Source organism: Salmo salar, chromosome ssa20 (assembly GCF_905237065.1).
Source record: "Salmo salar chromosome ssa20, Ssal_v3.1, whole genome shotgun sequence".
Classification (NCBI taxonomy): Eukaryota; Metazoa; Chordata; class Actinopteri; order Salmoniformes; family Salmonidae; genus Salmo; species Salmo salar.
In genome coordinates this window covers 67630462-67648647 of record NC_059461.1, presented here as the reverse complement: position 1 = coordinate 67648647, position 18186 = coordinate 67630462, and the positions used below count along the sequence as shown (strand labels likewise).

At 41.6% G+C, this 18186-nt stretch overlaps 3 protein-coding genes across 4 annotated transcripts; 1 reads left to right on the top strand and 2 right to left on the bottom strand.

The window, feature by feature from the left end:
* Positions 1 to 408: 408 nt before the first annotated feature.
* On the bottom strand, positions 409 to 3727 carry LOC106581119 (high mobility group nucleosome-binding domain-containing protein 3). 2 transcript variants are annotated; one of them, XM_045703839.1, is made up of 6 exons: positions 3450 to 3727; positions 2089 to 2112; positions 1973 to 2002; positions 1816 to 1854; positions 1583 to 1714; positions 409 to 1376 (listed from the first exon to the last, which is right to left on the bottom strand). In XM_045703839.1, the coding sequence occupies exons 1-6, from the start codon at positions 3465 to 3467 to the stop codon at positions 1314 to 1316; spliced, it is 306 nt and encodes a 101-aa protein (XP_045559795.1). In that variant the 5' UTR covers positions 3468 to 3727; the 3' UTR covers positions 409 to 1313. The 2 variants fall into 2 exon arrangements, with proteins under 2 accessions (XP_045559795.1, XP_014018353.1); XM_014162878.2 differs by having other exon boundaries at positions 409 to 1379; positions 3450 to 3725.
* A 334-nt stretch (positions 3728 to 4061) lies between these two features.
* Positions 4062 to 12392, top strand: LOC106581120 (guided entry of tail-anchored proteins factor 1). Its single transcript, XM_014162879.2, has 5 exons — positions 4062 to 4209; positions 5491 to 5656; positions 10820 to 10887; positions 11053 to 11167; positions 11504 to 12392. Exons 1-5 carry the CDS (start codon positions 4120 to 4122, stop codon positions 11575 to 11577), a joined length of 513 nt encoding a protein of 170 aa, XP_014018354.1. The 5' UTR covers positions 4062 to 4119; the 3' UTR covers positions 11578 to 12392.
* Positions 12393 to 12724: 332 nt separating this feature from the next.
* Positions 12725 to 17619, bottom strand: LOC106581122 (lebercilin-like protein). Its single transcript, XM_045703396.1, has 8 exons — positions 17308 to 17619; positions 16894 to 17171; positions 16508 to 16750; positions 15720 to 15857; positions 15294 to 15330; positions 14681 to 14814; positions 14419 to 14506; positions 12725 to 14096 (listed from the first exon to the last, which is right to left on the bottom strand). Exons 1-8 carry the CDS (start codon positions 17588 to 17590, stop codon positions 13525 to 13527), a joined length of 1773 nt encoding a protein of 590 aa, XP_045559352.1. The 5' UTR covers positions 17591 to 17619; the 3' UTR covers positions 12725 to 13524.
* Positions 17620 to 18186: the final 567 nt, after the last annotated feature.

Genomic DNA, 18186 nt, shown 5'->3' with positions numbered 1-18186 from the left:
AAAATAGTGCAGGGGTCGTGTCTTGAGCGGATCGTAGCCGGAACATAATTCTAAATAGAATTGATGCAAGCAGCCTAATGGATCATCGTAGGCTATTCGAATGCATTTAATAAACTCGATAACAGGGCGAGTTTAGTCCACCAGTTGACGATCCCTGAAATAGTGCGATTGTCATGCAGCTGCTTGTCGAATAGCCTACTGAGTTGGTGTATGGCTGCACTCATTAATAATAGAATTGCAGACCTATGCTCAATATTCGGCAAGCACCAAAAAACAAATCACACATTTTCAAGCAATATGGTATAAGAGAGAAATTACAAAGTATTTAATCAATGCATAGTGAGTGTCTGAATTATAATATCATGTTTACATTACACTTGTGATCAATAAGAGAACAGAGAAAACAAAGAAATTACAACCATTTTAATTCAATTGGCATGTTTATAGCAATCATAACACAGATACAGCTACACAAAAAAAGAGAAACTGTACATAAAATTCTAAAACCACATGGAAATCTACGGCTGCTGTGTTCACTTGAAGGATTAAGTGAAGGTACAGTCAATGTTTATCAGTATCCTCAAAAGGATAAGCTACAACCAGTATGTTTAACACTGTAATGTATTTCATGTTATTAGCTTGGCTAAAAACACATGAACCATCCTCAAATCGTACCATTACATACAGCATAGAAATTATGAAGAAAAAAAAACTAGTTTTACAGCAGCTATATCAAATGTTATTGCAATGCCATCACCGAACAGAGACAAAAACCATTTCACATAATGCACAGGCCTGATGAAAAATCCAGTACATGTACTAGGGAGGATGAACCATAACTGTGGATTCATAATACGGTGTGGATAATAGTTAAAATTCATAGAGCACAGCTTAAACAGAATTACCACCTTCCTACCCAATATAAACAATAAAACAAGTATTATTGTGTATAAACCCCCAACCCTTCCCCATACAATAGAGGTTAAATAAACTGTCCCTCATAAAGCCTATGGAATGTTAGTGTCAGACAAGCTCGCCCAGTTGAATAACAAGTTCCTGATATTGGCGTGATTGCATGTCATTGCTACAAACCTGCCCCCCTCTCTGACAACTGAACCAGACCACAAAAGAAAAGGGAAACACACAATGACCATAACTTTTCTTCCAGAGGTGTATATATATATATAAAAACATGTTTCTACAATCTTACTACCACACAACCTGCTTTTTCTTAAGAAAATATTTGATAAAAATATTCTTCTGAATTGTACAAGAAAGGAGGTACAGGGCGCACTGGCAAAAGGGTAAGGATGTTATTCTGCCTCATCCTCCTCTTTCTCCGGCTCATCTGCATCAGCATCTTCCTCTTCTGCTGCCTCCTGGCAGATGAAAAAGTTAAGTTCCCATATTATAGGACAGTTCTTTTAGGTCTTGTTGTTTACACAATATTTGCGTGTGGGGGACAAACAGCTGCAATGCCAATTATAGTTGGTCTGTTTGTAATACCCAATACTCCTGATTTTGAATGTCATATCACTGGCATGGCATATCATATAATTGAAACTAAGGTAACAAGTCTTACCTCCTCAGCTTTGGCCTCTCCGTTTTCTGCCAGTGCTGCTTCTTCCTCAGGATCTTCTTTCTTCTCCTCAGACTTGGCCTTCTCTACTACCTCCTTTACCTTTTTGGGTTTGGCTGCTGCCTTGACTGGTGTCTACAAGAATCAGAAATACATGAGATACATTTCAATGTACAAATGCATAATTGAGTGTTTTGGGGTTTCAGCAAAAGCTGAAATTACAACATTTATTTTACCTTTGCCTTAGGCTCTGCTTTAGCTGGAGTAGTGGGTTTCTGTAAAATAATGCATATGAGATAAGTAGTCCAAGAACAAATACACAATAGCATCTATTCATAGAAGACATAAATAGGATATACAACATATACATTTGATAATATATAGTAAACTTACAGATGACAACCTTGTGGATCTCCTCTTTGGCTGGTGAGAAAAAGACAGATAATCAGTTATCGCAGAAAAATAATTTATTCATAATATAAAATTGTATAAGAGCATTAAATACTAACCTCGACTTCAGTGTCATTATTTGCCTGTGAAGGGGTGGTGGGAGAGAAGAAGTAAAATTCTTAGTAAAAACCAAGAACAATCCCACAATCATGGGTCTGGAGCCGCAGGGAGAAGTGGGTGTGTAATGCTAAGGGGGATGGGCTCACAAACTGTACCCCCACCGCTCCATCCCCAAATTAGAGAAAAATTATGTAATCTGAAAGTGAGTGGGGGAGGGTAAGCATTTAAAATTACTATTCCATTTGAATATTCCCATCATCATGGTGCAAAAATGGAGCCTTTTTGTTACCAACTACTTTGAGAGCGACAAGTAAAACTGTATGTTATAGTTAGGCTTTAGTAGTCTATACGCATAAAGGCCAATAGCAGCCCCTCCCCCATCAACGGACGGAGATTTGTTATATGAAGGCATCCATCCACACGTTACGTCAACCAGTCAACTGTATGTTCCCGCCATTAGTTGAATATCTATAATTCCCTGATACCAGTTCACCCATATGCGCCGTGGAGCATGTCTTTAGAAATTCGTTGTTACATAATGCAACATTTGTTAGGGAAGCAAAGGCAGGGAATGCACACAAACAAATAGCAAATCCCCAAAAATTGAACACGTGACCAGCTATAAATCATGTGGTCGTTTTCTTTAGAATTACTTTCTCTAAAACCCCATTAAAGTGATAAATGGCGCTGAGTTGTCGATGCCTTTCCTATTTGCAAGGGCTGCCATGACACCTCAATGACCGTACCTTTCCATGCCATAGGGTGTCGCGCATTACAATACGCTTTACTGCACACAGGACACAAAGTGATAATATAGGATGCCACAAGCATGGGCTATTAAAAGTATTCGAATACAAACGTGAACAAATATTTGGCGATTAAAGCAATCCCAATATTCACAAAATATCCTTTACCTCGTGCACGCATTTCTGCAATGGCAACATGAAGCTTAGTTACATTGCTGGTGGGTTACACCCCTTTGTCTGATCTCATTGCTGAGAAGGCTATTAAGCTACTTTACATTCATGAAAGACCCGATATGCGTCAAATTAAATTATATGATTAAGTAACTTACATAAAAAGCACAAGCTGCGATAGTTTATCGTGTAACGTTACAGGTTACTAAAAGGAGAAAGTGAGATCGAACGCAAAATGTTACCGCACTAAGTAAAAAGGCGCCACTTCCATTTCGACAAGACAGACACACTAAAACACATTCATACTTTAGAGCAAACTTGTTACATTGTATCAAGCATATTTTAGCGTACATGCAATTGTTGCAGGTATTTATAACACTTCATGTGAGAAATTATACATTGTAAAATAAGGTTTCAATTAAAAGGTAAACATTCCAACTTACTTTGCTTCTTTTTGGCATGGCTGCTTTGCTTGTATTGTCTAGAGAATTAGAGCACAAATTAGCCTTCTCGGTTACTGAAAATTCAGTGCAGGCTTCTGAATGTGTCCGATGTAACTCACTCAATTCCTTCAGAACACACCGTAACTAATATAAATATTTCATCAGTAGGCCTACGTACAGAAACTAGCTGAAACCGGATTGGATCACCCCTCTTTATATTGTATTCCTTATCCTACCAACCTGACTGGCAATTTATTCTCCGCCCCTTGTTGCCATTGATTGGCTTTAACGTCCAGGCAACAGATTTTTAAACCAAAGCAAGTTACCTGTATGGGTAGGTCTGTATGCCAATCAGTCGTTCCAAAGTAACATTTTGACTAAAGGGTGGGAATAGCTAGATTCAAAATAATGTGTTATTTTCGTTGATATTTTATCAGAATAATGTACACATACTGTAAATGACCCTTATAGAATAGTCAGTAAAAATGTTTTATTGAATTTAGTACATTTAGCACATTTGGAGACTGAATTGATATTTTACATTTGAAGTTAATAAAATATGCTGTATTTGAATAAATACGTTTATAATACAAAACTCAGCCCATAGTTCAGCCGGGATGTGGCGTCCCTTTATGACGAGCGCAGCAGCAACAGAGGTTGATAAGAAAAAATGGCTGCTGTGTGCGCTTGGTTCCTGGTGTTGGGATCTGTCTTTTTGTGCAATCTCTTCAAAACACTATTGCCGACTATTTCCTCTTTCGTAAGTAGGGGTTATTTAGGCATTGGTCGTGTGAGAAATGCAGGGTTGGCTTGTAAATCATGTAATGTTTTGGCAAATTTTCCCAGGTTATATTATCTCGCTAGCTATTTCACCTCTCGCGCCCCTCATAAACAACAGCGAAGCTAACAAACCATTCCATCCTGTTGGCAAATGTTAAACTGTTACATTGTATCATTTAAGGTGTGTTAGACTGATAACATTGCCAGACAGAACCAGGTAGATAATGCCGTGTAGTTCTCTATTGGGCACAGATTAAAATATCAACCATAATATGTAAATAAATCAGTGGTCGTCTGATGACATTTCTAGTCTAAATGCATATAATATGGGTTGTCAAAAACTGGGTGGTTTGAGCCCTGAATGCTAATTGGCTGAAAGGCATGGTATATGAGACTGTATACCATGGGTATGCCAACATGTATTTTTACTGTTCTAATTACGTTTCTACGTGTATAATAGCTATAAGGCACCTCTGAGAGTTTGTGGTATATGGCCCATATACCATGGCTAAGGGCTGTATCCAGGCACTCCACATTGCATAAGAATAGCTCTTATATGTGCTATATTGGCCATATACCACACCCCTTCGTGCCTTATTACTTTATTAAGCAATACACTACTAAACCAGGTGTTGCATGTTCTCATGCAATAAACTATAAATGACCCAAGGAGGCATAAAAATACTTGTCACTTGCAGAGGCAATTTCATTACAAAGAAAATTTACTTTTTAAATGAGTAAACATTTTTGCATGTAAATGCAATTCATGATCATCATTGTATCTGAACAACACATTTAACAGGATGACGTACAGTGTTTATCGGACATAATACAACTTTCCACTACCTTTGCACTTTTGTTGTAGTAACATACTGTGGGAACACTGACCCTAACCCTATTAAGGGGTGTAACAATTTAACCTTTATTTCTTGCTGGTATGAACGATAAGGTCCTTATGTTCAGATTAAGCGTCAGGGCTCTTAACAAAGCTCCACCGTATAGAAGACGCCTTCGTCCAATGACTCTTATGTGTAATGAAACTTAGAGTCATGATCAAGGGCTAACTGGTAACCATCCCAAAGTGATCTCATATCAGAAACATGGCTTAATAGCCCTGCTGTAGCCAGATGGTGCTGCTTTCCTTATGTATTTAAAAACGTAAGGAATAATAGCACCATCTGGTGGCAGCAGGCCTAGTAGTGTGTGTTTGCTATGTTATAGCGAAATATAAAATTAAATGTTTGTCTGTTGGAATGTGAAGCTGTCGAAGGTCCTTCAGAAAGATGCTGAGCAGGAGAGGGATATGAGGGCTGAGATCCAGGAGATGAAGAAGGAGCACAACTCCGTTAGCATGATGGATGAGTTTGCCAGATACGCCAGACTAGAGCGCAAAATCAACAAGATGACTGACAAGCTGAAGACGCATGGTAAGAGAGACACACAATTGAAATTGATGTCCACACTACATTTTTTGTTTTTTTCTGGATCAAAAAGGGGCTTATGTGGTGGGTGTGGTAAGCCAATTTCCTGCAGTTCTACAATCCATGGAGCTGAGATACATTTTTGCAGTTTTAAAGTTAACAACATGCGATTCCACATTCTGCCATGAAGCTGAGGGAAAATTGTCTAGTTTTAAAGCTTTTTTTTGCCATGGCTAATGCTATGTTCTTATGCTCAAACTTAATAACAAAATCAATACTGATGAATTCATTGCTTTTGGAATTTTCAATTCTCCCTGACTGTCTAGCTTTTATTTAGGTTATTGTTAGTTCTTAAAGATGATTTAATTAAAAAAGATATGTCTATTGTCTTTTCTACATACTTTATATCTGTTTTTAGTCATTTAAGTTTACACTGAAAGCATTTTTCCATGTCGGAAATTTTATTTAACACTGTTCGGTGGCCCGAAAAAACACCTGCCCAAGGATTACAATGACAGAAAAATCTCTGATATAGAGATAAGAGTGACCCATTATCAAATTTTATTTGTCACATGCAACAGGTGTAGCCCTTACTGTGAAATGCTTACTTACAAGCCCAACAATGCAGTTCAAGAAATAGAGTTAAGAAAATATTTACTAAATAAACTAAATAAAAAAAATTAAAAGTAACACTAAAATAACAATAAGGCTATATACAAGGGGTTCTCGGACCTAGTCAATGTTCGGGGGTACAGGTTAGTCAAGGTAATTTGTACATGTAGGTAGGAGTTAAGTGACTTTGCATAGATAATAAACAGCGAGTAGCAGAAGTGTAAAAACAAAGGGGGGAGGTCAATGTAAATAGTCCGGGTTGCCATTTCATTAATTGTTCAGCAGGCTGTTTTGCACCTAGACTTGGTGTTCCGATACCGCTTGCCATGCAGTAGCAGAGAGAAAAGTCTCTTAAGAATTTTTTGAGCCTTCCTCTGACACTGCCTAGTATATAGGTCCTGGATGCCAGGAAGTTTGGCCCCAGTGATGTACTGGGCCGTACACACTACCATCTGTAGCACCTTACGGTCAGATGCCGAGCAGTTGCCATACCAGGCGGTGATGCAACCGGTCAGGATGCTGTCGATGGTGCAGGTGTATAACATTTTGAGGATCTGGGGGCCCATGCCAAATCTTTTCATTCTCCTGAGGGGGGAAATGTGTTGTTGTGCCCTCTTCAAGACTATCTTGGTGTGTTTTGACCATGATCGTTTGTTGGTGATGTGGACACCAAGGAACTTGAAACTCTCGACCCGCTCCACTACAGCCCCATCAATGTGAATGGGGGCGTGTTCGGCCCTCCTTTTCCTGTAGTCCACGATCAGCTCCTTTGTCTTGCTCACATATTTGCACATTTATTACAAATAAAAAAACGGAAATATCACATTTACATAAGTATTCAGACCCTTTACTCAGTACTTTGTTGAAGCACCATTGGCAGCAATTACAGCATCGAGTCTTGGGTACGACGCTACAAGCTTGGCACACCTGTATTTGGGGAGTTTCTCCCATTCTTCTCTGCAGATCCTCTCAAGCTCAGTCAGGTTGGATGGGGAGCGTCGCTGCACAGCTATTTTCAGGTCTCTCCAGAGATATTCGATTGGGTTCAAGTCCTTGGCTCTGGCTGGGCCACTCAAGGACATTCAGAGACTTGTCCCGAAGCCATTCCTGCATTGTCTTGGCTGTGTGCTTAGGGTTGTTGACCTGTTGGAAGGTGAACCCTCGCCACAGTCTGAGGTCCTGAGTGCTCTGGAGCAGGCTTTCATCAAGGATCTCTCTGTACTTTGCTCAGTTCATCTTTGCCTCAATCCTGACTGGTCTCCCAGTCCCTGCCGCTGAAAAACATCCCCACAGCATGATGCTGCCACCAACATGCTTCACCGTAGGGATGGTGCCAGGTTTCCTCCAGATGTGACACTTGGCATTCAGGCCAAAGAGTTCAATCTTGGTTTCATCAGACCAGAGAATCTTGTTTCTTATGGTCTGAGAGTCTTCAGGTATCTTTTGGCCAACTCCAAGCGGGCTGTCATGTGACTTTTACTGAGGAGTGGCTTCCGTCTGACCACTCTACAGTAAAGGCCTGATTGGTGGAGTGCTGCAGAGATGGTTGTCCTTCTGGAAGGTTCTCCCATCTCCATAGAGAAACTCTAGATCTCTGTCAGATTGACCATCGGATTCTTGGTCACCTCCCTGACCAAGGCCCTTCTCCCCTGATTGCTCAGTTTGGCCAGGCGGCCAGCTCTAGGAAGAGTCTTAGTGGTTCCAAACTTCTTCCATTTAAGAATGATGGAGGCCACTGTGTTCTTTGGGTCCTTAAATGCTGCAGAAATGTTTTGGTACCCTTCCCCAGATCTGTGCCTCGACACAATCCTGTCTCAGAACTCTACGGACAATTCCTTTGACCTCATGGCATGGTTTTTGCTCCGATATGCACTGTCAACTGTGGGACCTCAATGATGATCAATGGAAGCAGGATGCATCTGAGCTCAATTTCGAGTCTCATAGCAAAGGGTCTGAATACTTATGTAAATAAGGTATTTCTGTTTATTATTTGTAAACACATTTGCATTTTTTTTTTTAACTGCTTTGTCATTGTGGGGTATTGTGTATAGATTGCAGAGGATTTTTATTTGTTTAATCCATTTTAGAGTAAGGCTGTAACGTAACAAAAGGTGGAAAAAGTCAAATGGGCCTGAATACTTTCCGAAGGCGCTGTAGGTGTTCCCTTTGCCCAGGTGGGAAAGGGCAGTGTGTTGTGCGTTTGAGATTGCATCATCTGTGGATCTGTTGAGGCGGTATGGGAATTGGAGTGGGTCTAGGGCTTCCGGGATGATGATGTTGATGTGAACCATGACCAGCCTTTCAAAGCACTTCATGGCTACCGGGTGGTAGTCATTTAGGCAGGTTACCTTTGCTTTCTTGGGCACAGGGACTATGGTGGTCTGTTTGAAACATGTAGGTATTACAGACTCGGTCAGGGATAGGTTGAAAATGTCAGTGAAGACACTTGCCAGTTGGTCCGCGCATGCTCTGAGTACACGTCCTAGTAATCCGTCTGGTCCCACGACCTTGTGAATGTTAACCTCTTTAAAGGTCTTGCTCACATAGGCTACGGAGAGCATGATCACACAGTCGCCCGTAACAGCTGGTGCTCTCATGCATACTTCAGTGTTACTTTGCCTCGACGCGAGCATAAAAGGCATTTAGCTCATCTGGTAGGCTTGCGTGACTGGGCAGCTCATGGCTGGGTTTCCCTTAGTAGTTCGTAATAGTTTGCAAGTCCTGCCACATCCGACGAGTGTCAGATCTGGTGTAGTAGGATTCAATATTAGACCTGTATTGACGCTTTGCCTGTTTAATGGTTTGTCTAAGGGCATAGCGGGATTTCTTATAAGCGTCCGGATTAGGGTCCCGCTCCTTGAAATGGCAGCTCTAGCCTTTAGTTCGGTGTGGATGTTGCCTGTAATCCATGGCTTCTGGTTGGGATATGTACGTATGGTCACTGTGGGGACGACGTCGTTGATGTACTTATTGATGAAGCCAGTGACTGAGGTGGTATACTCCTCAATGCCATTGGATGAATCCTGGAACATATTCCAGTCTGTGCTAGAAAAACAAGCCTATAGCGTAGCATTTGTGTCATCTGACCACTTCCGTATTGAGCGAGTCACTGGTACTTCCTGCTTTAGTTTTTCCTTGTAAGCAGGAATCATGAGGATATAATTATGGTCAGATTTGCCAAATGGAGAGCGAGGGAGAGCTTTGTATGCGACTCTGTGTGTGGAGTAAAGGTGGTCTAGAGTTTTTTTTTCCTCTGGCATGCTGATAAATCGGATTTAAGTTTGCCTACATTAAAGTCCCCGGCCACTGGGCGCGCCGCTTCTGGGTGAGCATTTGCTTATGGCCTTATACCACTCTTTGACTGCGGTCTTAGTGCCAGCATCGGTTTGTGGTGGTAAATAGATGGCTACGAAAAATATAGGTAGATAGTGTGGTCTACAGCTTATCATGAGGTACACTACCTCAGGCAAGCAATACCTTGATACTTCCTTAATATTAGACATCGCACACCAGCTGTTATTGACAAATAGACGCACACCCCCACCCCTCGTCTTACCAGACGTAGCTGTTCTGTCCTGCCGATGCATGAAACACCCAGCCAACTGTATATTATCAGCTGATGGTGCAGCTGCTGCCTGTTGCTGTCCTTCATGTCCAGGCCACAGCTCTGAACTCTACAGAGGCAGGACGCATAGTATAGAGCTCCACTATCAGACAACAACCAAATGTCTCCAACAGCCATTTGCCAAGAGTTAATGTTATATGAATGACAGCCTTTGCATTACACTATGGCGCCTTCCCTGCAACCGTAAGGGCTATGACAGAGCAAACAAGGAAATACTATACTCAGATGTGGATTTTCTTAGTTTATGAAAAATGGACAAATTCTCAGGAATGACAATGGTTTGTTTAGAAAGCACTCTTCAGTGGTGTACTGTTACAATATTATATTTTTACAGTGGCAAATACAGGTTGTGACAAAACCCCCAAGGCAATTTTTATGTTTTTGTTTGAAAATATCTAGTTTTCAATTTGTCAAAAAGGCAACAAAAAAATTCCACAAGTTCACTCTTTACCACATTGTTTAGATGAGTCATAATGCAGGTGACTTTGAAATATGGTGTTTCGTACATTGAGAAAGTCAACTTTTTGTCTCTAGATCCTCCCCGCTGTGTCAGTTCAGGGCCACTGCCTATCAACCAACATGCCTTCAAGTTCAAATCCTGTTGTTCAACAACAGGAATATTTCACTATTTTGGAATGAAAAGTGTTTTCACATTGAAATGCACCACATGCGTATTTCTCCAGTCATATGCATTGGTCACACATCAGGCTTATTTTCCCTGCCAACCCCTCCCTTATGCCATACCATACAAAACAGGTTATATTCCAATGCCTGTTGTGTAGTATTTACACTGAAATTAATTGAGAAGAACACACAAAATGCAACTGTTATTAGATCTGTCAAAATTCCTATATTTAGAGAATGGATACCAATAATTAATTTAGATGGTTCCTGTGCAGATAAGATCTGTTTTTTTTTTGTTGTTCTTACAGTCAAGTCTAGAACTGCTCAACAAGCCAAAATGAAATGGATGGTGAATATAGGTTTTTACATCCTGCAGGTGAGTATTAAACATATTGAAATTAGAAATATATCCTATATTCTTTAATTGGTAAAACATATACATACTTTATTTAGATGTCAGTTTTCACCACCGGTGACATGCACAAGTGATTGTGCTGCATTTTGATGCACTGAATCAGGTTGTTTTCTGTTGTCTCTCAAGGCTGCTCTGATGATCTCCCTGATTTGGAAGTATTATGCTGACCCAGTGACTGTTGTACCCAGTAAGTGGATTGCCCCCCTGGAGCAGCTGGTGGCATTCCCATCTGGAGTAGCAGGTAAATTGTGTGATTTTAATGCCTGAGGATTGAGGCCCACACTCACTTTCGACTGTGGGTAAATTCATTGTAATCAAGTTTAGTGTTTAATTTGTAAACATGTTTAAGAGTTAGTCTTGGCTAATTATAGACAACTACTGAATGTCTCTTCTATTCGGTCTCTTTAAATACTGAAGATAGAATCACATGACTCGTTTCCCCTCTTAACATGGATTTCTCATTGAACTGGCTCAAAATGCCATGTTGAATGCACATTTTCGTTTTTACTTACATCAAATACTACTAACTGGCAACTCTGACCATTACTATTTGAACCCAGCCTTTGTATCCTTTCAGGTGGTGTTGGAATCACATGCTGGCTGGTGGTGTGCAACAAAGTGGCATCTATTGGTCTACATGCAATTAGCTAAGGAATGGGATCTTTTAATGTCTTATTTATTCCCCAAATGCTCTGACAATGAAGTCAGGCATTGTTACTCAGCGCTTTGATATTAAAGTGTAAATCGGTACTGTTGGTAAGCACTTTTACAAAGCACCCCATATTCAAACATTGCCAATGTTATTGCACATATTTGAGTGTCTCTTATGTTGCTTCGGAATCGGATGTTACACAACATGGCCAAAAGTATGTAGACACACCTTCAAATTAGTGGATTTGGCTATTTCAGCCACACACGTTGCTGACAGGTGTATAAAATACAGCACACAGTCATGCAATCTCCATAGACAAACATTGGCAGTAGAATGGCCCATACTGAAGAACTCAGTGACTTTCAATGTGGCACTGTCATAGGATGCCACCTTTCCAACAAGTTAGTTCGTCAAATTTATGCCCTGCTAGAGCTGCCCCGATCAACTGTAAGTGCTGTTATTGTGAAGTGGAAACGTGTAGGAGTAACAATGGCTCAGCTGCGAAGTGTTAGGCCACACAAGCTCACAGAATGGGACCGCTGAAGTGCATAGTGCGTAGAAATCGTCTGTCCTTCGGTGCAACACTCACTACCGAGTTCCAAACTGCCTCTGGAAGCAACGTCAGCACAAGAACTGTTCATCGGGAGCTTCATGAAATGGGTTTCCATGGCCCGAGCAGCCGCACACAAGCCTAAGATCACCATGCACAATGCCAAGTGTCGGCTGGAGTGGTGTAAAGCTCTCCGCCATTGGACTCTGGAACAGTGGAAACGCGTTCACTGGAGTGATGAATCACCATCTGGCAGTCCGATGGACAAATCTGGGTTTGGCGGATGCCAGGAAAACGCTACCTCCCCGAATGCATAGTGCCAACTTTAAAGTTTAGTGGACGTAGAATAATGGTCTGGGGCTGTTTTTCATGGTTTGGGCTAGGCACCTTAGTTCCAGTGAAGGGAAATTATAACGCTATACCATACAATGACATTCTAGACAATTCTGTGCTTCCAACTTTGTGGCAACAATTTGGGGAAGGCGCTTTCCTGTTTCAGCACGACAATGCCCCTGTGCACAAAGCGAGGTCCATACAGAAAAGTTGTCGATCGGTGTGGAAGAACTTGACTGGCCTGCACAGAGCCCTGACCTCAACCCCATCGAACATCTTTGGGATAAATTGGAAAACCTCACTAATGCTCTTGTGGTTGAATGGAAGCAAGTCCCCGCAGCAGTGTTCCAACATCTAGTGGAAAACCTTCCCAGAAGAGTGGAGGCTGTTATAGCAGCAAATGGGGGTCCAACTCCATATTAATGCCCATGAGTTTGGAATGGGATGTTCGACGAGCAGGTGTCCACATACTTTTGGCAATCTAGTGTATTTCACAAATTGCTACACTGCGTAATGATTGTATGAGCATGTTTAATGACCATTTTAAATCTCATTCCAACTGATTGAAATTAGTTGAGCAAGTGTTACAATTGTTTCATATTGTTATGTAATTTTGGTCATTGTTATTCATGCTAATTGTAGGCATGGTCTGTAGCACATTTTCATTTGTTGAATGAAACCTGAACTAATATTACAAAGTTTACTGTTTGGATTTTGGAAGTGTTGAAGTATGCATAAGAAATATGCATACTTCAACACAATAAAGGATTTGAAAACTGAATGCCTAAAGTGTTGGTTTTTCTTAGCATCTTGGGTATTTTAGAGGCTTTTATAAAAACTAAGTGTACCATTGTGGCATAGGAATGGTCTTCATTGAATGTTGCTTTCATTACAATCTGATTTCAAGGGAGTTAAGGAATTTGTCATGAGCAATAGTGTCAGAATACAAATACTCCATTTAGTAATGTGTTGAGTTGCCATGGCAAATTATAAAAATAGATTATCATTTTGTATACTTCTTGGGTCAATAAAAAATTATCTTGGTCTCCCAGGTGAGACCGGGCTAGTGTCTCCTGTATGGCAAGAGGACATTCTGTCCAGGTCTGTGCTTTGAACTCTGGATCTGCCTGTCTGCATGGCCATTTGGATCAGTGATTGGGGCCTGGCCAAAAAGCTCTTTCATCAAGATGCTCTTCTTGCTGCGGACTACGCCATCCTCCGGTTGAGGGTCCATGGTGTCACGGCTTTGGCACTTCTCTGCTGGTAGAGTGACAGAGGGCTCATACGCCCTAGACCCCAGGTTCTCCACCCTGGCCTGGCTCTTGATGTATTTAGGAGGGCTCTTTCTCAGGCTGTGGCTATGGCTGGCATAGGCAGGCTTCCCACTGTGTAGGTTCTGGATGGTTTCTTTGAATGTGTAGAGGCGCTTGGTCCTGGGAGGGGATTCGAGGGCCTTGTTGGCACGTTCTGTATTCAGAAAGTCATCCAGAGTGTACCGGACCTGGCTTTCAAATGGCTCTGTTTGCTCTCCTTCTGAAGCCTTCAGGGAAATTGCTGCCTCCTCTGCAAGGCAATACTCCTCACCCTGAAGTTGTGGATCCTCTTTGTCATAATCACCATGCAGCTCTCCATCGTCTGTGGATAAATAGGATAGTTGCTTGCACTTCAAAAAAAATTTGGGGCCATAATTTTCTTGGCTTTTTTTGGGGATATAACATGACACAGGAACGGTTATTTCAGTCCTGTTACTTACTATGATACGTGAGCTTTAATTAGTCCCAATGTTTGGGAGTTTTTTGTGTTTGCTCTCTTGTTTACATATACTCTGTGACTGGAGAGTACATACCGGACACTTCAGAATCTAATTTAACAATTTCTTTCCTCAATATCCCCTTCACTTTGCATCTGTTTATTGGTAGTCCCAATAGGCTGTAGTAAAGTACAAAAAAATCCTTACCAGCAAAGTGTTCATTATTGTATGATCCTCTGTCATCCACTAACGTGCCTGCTGTGTCACTGTCTGGGAAGTCGATTGCAAAGGACTCCTGAAAAAAAGCAACCCGATATCAACTTTACACTGGAACTCACTACACAAACTATTATCAAGGAGTTAATATTTGCTTTTATCTGTCAATATTGAATAAATGTTTTATTTACCGTTACCCATTTAAACAGCTTTCTGCACAGAACGTGAGAGAGAACAAAACTCATTTACATACCCAGCTCAAACTCTTCTGCTTCTCCAACTTCAGATGCTGGAGTGAACAGGCATATTCTAGTTCAAATTGACACGGAGCCTCGATGGGGAGAGAGGATAAGTCATCTGTTTGAACAGATTTAGTTTCTCTTGCACCTGTTAATGGCAAAAGATATTCATCCTCAAGTTAAAAAAAAAGTCTGATCTGGATCATGGGTTGAACATGTTAAAAGTAAAAGTAGCTCATAATTTCTTTGTACCTTTTCTGTTCCATCCTTTTGGAAATCTATGTGAGTAGATATTGTGGATCTCCAATTCTCTCTCTCTTTCCTATATTTCGTGTTAAATGCATCAGTAAGCCATTTCTTAAGAATGCAATATGTACAATAAATGTTCATTTCTCAAATGTAGTGTTATTATCCTGATATCTATTACCAGGCAGGTTTACAAGTTGCCTGATGACTCAAACTGAATTTGTTCGCTACGTACTTCAGTCTGAAACTGCCATCTTTTAAGTCGTTTGTGGGGACGTCAAAATGAGGGGTGTTGTACAAAACAAAGTAATCAGCGATTGGATCATCTCTAACCAATTAGAGTATCAAAGCCAATTATGAATTTTCAAAACGCAGCTTTACCCATGTGTGTTCTGGCTCTGGCCCAACCCATCGTTTTCTGGGACCAATTAGAATGGTTATAATGTATTTACATTCTATAAATTGTCGGGAAGGTACTCAAATCCAGATTCATTGCGGAGAAGAAACTAACGTGGGCGTGATGTAGCGTTTGGGTAGCCAGGCAGGTTTAGGAAAATGGGTATTTTACTTCAACCCTCAATTATGCCTTCAGAAGTATAGCTGTATTAGACTCCCTCTTGTGTTTACATTGCAGTACTGCAAGTTGAATTACATCACCATTCTTTCAAACAACAGTACTGTTCCAAATCTACTAAGACCTGGAACAGTTTACATACACTGATTGTACAAAACATTTCTGAACACCTGCTCTTTCCATGAGGAAGGTATTTCTAATGTTTTTTACACTCTCTATGTTGCTGCTCTTACTTTGATTTTTTTGGTCAACAGATTGATCTGTGCCTGGAGGTAATCAGACAGCTCTCTGGCCTCATTGGTCTTCCTTGTTTCTGTGGCAAGATGACGATTGAAGGATATCTGGCTCAGCTCAAGATTCCTTTCTAAGTCCTGCAACACACAATTTATTTACAATTCACTACAGATATAACATAGTACCACAATGTGTACAGTATCAGTCTAGCATAACTGTGTTGACCCTGTCCACCTATATCGGTCTCCCCATAGAAGACCAATACAACTGGACAGAGTTGAAAATCCAATCAGTTTCAATACAAACATCCACCTGGCCTGTGAACATTTGTTTAACCCTCATTTTACCAGTTAAGTTGAACACATTCTCAGTTATAGCAACAACCTGGGGATGAATGAGCCAATTGTGAACTGGGGATGATTAGGTGACCATGATAGTATGAAGGCCAGATTGGGAATTTAGCCAGGACACCAGGGTTAACACACCTACTCTTACGATAAGTGCCATGGGATCTTTAGTGACCACAGAGAGTCAGGACACCCGATTAATGTCCCCTCTGAAAGACAGCACCCTACACAGGGCAATGTCCCCAGTCACTGCCCTGGGGCATTGGAAAATTATTTTTAGACCAGAGGAAAGGGTACCTCGTACTGGCCCTCCAACACCACATCCAGCAGCATCTGGTCTCCCATCCAGGACCAACCCGGCTTAGCTTCAGAAGCAAGACAGCAGTGGGATGCAGGGTGCTGCTGGAGTCAGCCCTGCCATGTGAGTGCATGTACTGTACCTGTATTCTCTTGTTCTTCCTGTGTAGGTCCACAGTGATCAGGGCCAGCCTGTGGCTCAGCTCTTCCCTCTCTTCCAGGCTGCGGTCCTCGTTGAGCAGCTGCAGCCGGTGCAGAGCATCCTTGGTGCGCAGGAGCTCCTCCTCTGTGCCCCTCAGACGCCTGGATAGACAGTTGCGGTGGTTGCGGGCTTTACGCTGGAGCTCCTGCAGAGCGTGCACCTCATTGCCGTGCTTGGCCAGAACCTGACAGTGTGGGTGGGTGCAAAACATTATGACCTTAGCCAATGCTACAAGATCAGATTATTGTTGTTAGCTGATAATGAGTTTGTTATAGTTGTGTTATAAATCAATTATTCAAGGCCAATTTTTTTTTTACTGCAGCATACCTGGGGAAGGCCACTCTGTGAATCCTGGAAGCGCTGTAGCGCCACCGCCTGGCGGCCCTGGAGCTGCTTTAGCAACTTGTTCTCTGTGGCGACACCACTCAGCTGCTGCTGTAGCTCCCACACTTGGCTGTTGAGTTCCTTGATGCGGTGCCTGTGGGCAGAACTGATGCGCTGGTTTGAGCCCTGCAGGGGCTTGATTGGAGGGAAGAGAGAGGCCTTGTGGTTCCTTGAAAGAGTGTTTTTCTTCTTTTTGCACCACTGCCCTCCCTTGTTTTGAGCTGAGAGGAAAAAGGCACCTAAGTGTGATGCTTACATGGGAATATGCTGCAAACCATCTCAGCCTATAGGCTACACTTATAGGTGTACTGTCTGTAGTAATGAGAAGAAATGAAATATCAGATTGATATCACATACATCGTGCTTTCGCTGTCTTCGTGCTTAGACCTGGCTTCTTGCTTGGTGAGAGGGAAAGGGTCCTATTTGCAGTAGTGTCAGTCTCCTCCTTGTAGTCTGACTGGGTGCATGACCCCTGAGAGTCTTCCCTGCTGCCGGTCCTACTGCTGTATCCCTTGTTTGACCTGGAGGAGGTGGACTGGCCTGAGGAGCAGCTTGAGTCTGCATCGCCTGCACCCACTTCATAGTTTGCATTGTCCTGCTGCACTATGCCTCTGCTGTGGTGTCTCAGCCTCAGAGACATGTCTCCCCCAAAGATAAGCCCGCACCAGTTTCTGTAATATAGTAGACAGATATCCAATGATTTGGAGTAGTTAATTTAGCCACACTGTATGTGAAATTATAAGAACAAAAACAATCTATACTTTCAACTATAGCCTACTTACATTCATTAATAGTTTAATACATTTAGCAAATCTAACGTTATCCAGCTAGGTCTAGAAGACAGAGAGAGTGACAGACATTCCTTGCCTTGATAAAAATCTTTCCTGACTTCAACTATTCTACAAAGCTAACAACCAAGCCTAATAATTCCCCATGCCAATGCTATCCTTACATAAAATTATTTAAAAAAAAATCAAAATGTTTTTTTCCCCCACTAACTTGCATTCAGTTAAGTTATTATGTATCTTCATGAGCAAGAGACAGTCATTGACAGATTATGTTGTTGGCTGGCTGTCTCTGAAATGGTATTTTGGGTTGCCCTAGAAACAAGCGTTCTCATTGAATAGGACGATGGGAAATATCGTTTTCTGGCTACTGAGCGCAGATTACATTCGAATTTTATGGGCAAATCATAGGCAATGAATGTTATTACATTTCTTGATCATGGGACATTTC

Excerpts from the sequence above, each read along its gene's own strand:
- LOC106581119 (XM_014162878.2), bottom strand. Across the intron at positions 2,003-2,088 it reads ATAATGACACTGAAGTCGAG|CCAAAGAGGAGATCCACAAG; the intron begins GTTAGTATTTAA and ends TTTTCTCACCAG. Across the intron at positions 1,380-1,582 it reads GAGAGGCCAAAGCTGAGGAG|GAGGCAGCAGAAGAGGAAGA; the intron begins GTAAGACTTGTT and ends TTCATCTGCCAG.
- LOC106581120 (XM_014162879.2), top strand. The coding sequence starts at position 4,120 with ATGGCTGCTGTGTGCGCTTGGTTCCTGGTGTTGGGATCTGTCTTTTTG. Across the intron at positions 10,888-11,052 it reads TAGGTTTTTACATCCTGCAG|GCTGCTCTGATGATCTCCCT; the intron begins GTGAGTATTAAA and ends TTGTCTCTCAAG. Across the intron at positions 11,168-11,503 it reads ATTCCCATCTGGAGTAGCAG|GTGGTGTTGGAATCACATGC; the intron begins GTAAATTGTGTG and ends GTATCCTTTCAG.
- LOC106581122 (XM_045703396.1), bottom strand. The coding sequence starts at position 17,590 with ATGTCTCTGAGGCTGAGACACCACAGCAGAGGCATAGTGCAGCAGGAC. Across the intron at positions 17,172-17,307 it reads GAAGACAGCGAAAGCACGAT|CTCAAAACAAGGGAGGGCAG; the intron begins GTATGTGATATC and ends TTTTCCTCTCAG. Across the intron at positions 14,097-14,418 it reads CAATAATGAACACTTTGCTG|ACGATGGAGAGCTGCATGGT; the intron begins GTAAGGATTTTT and ends ATTTATCCACAG.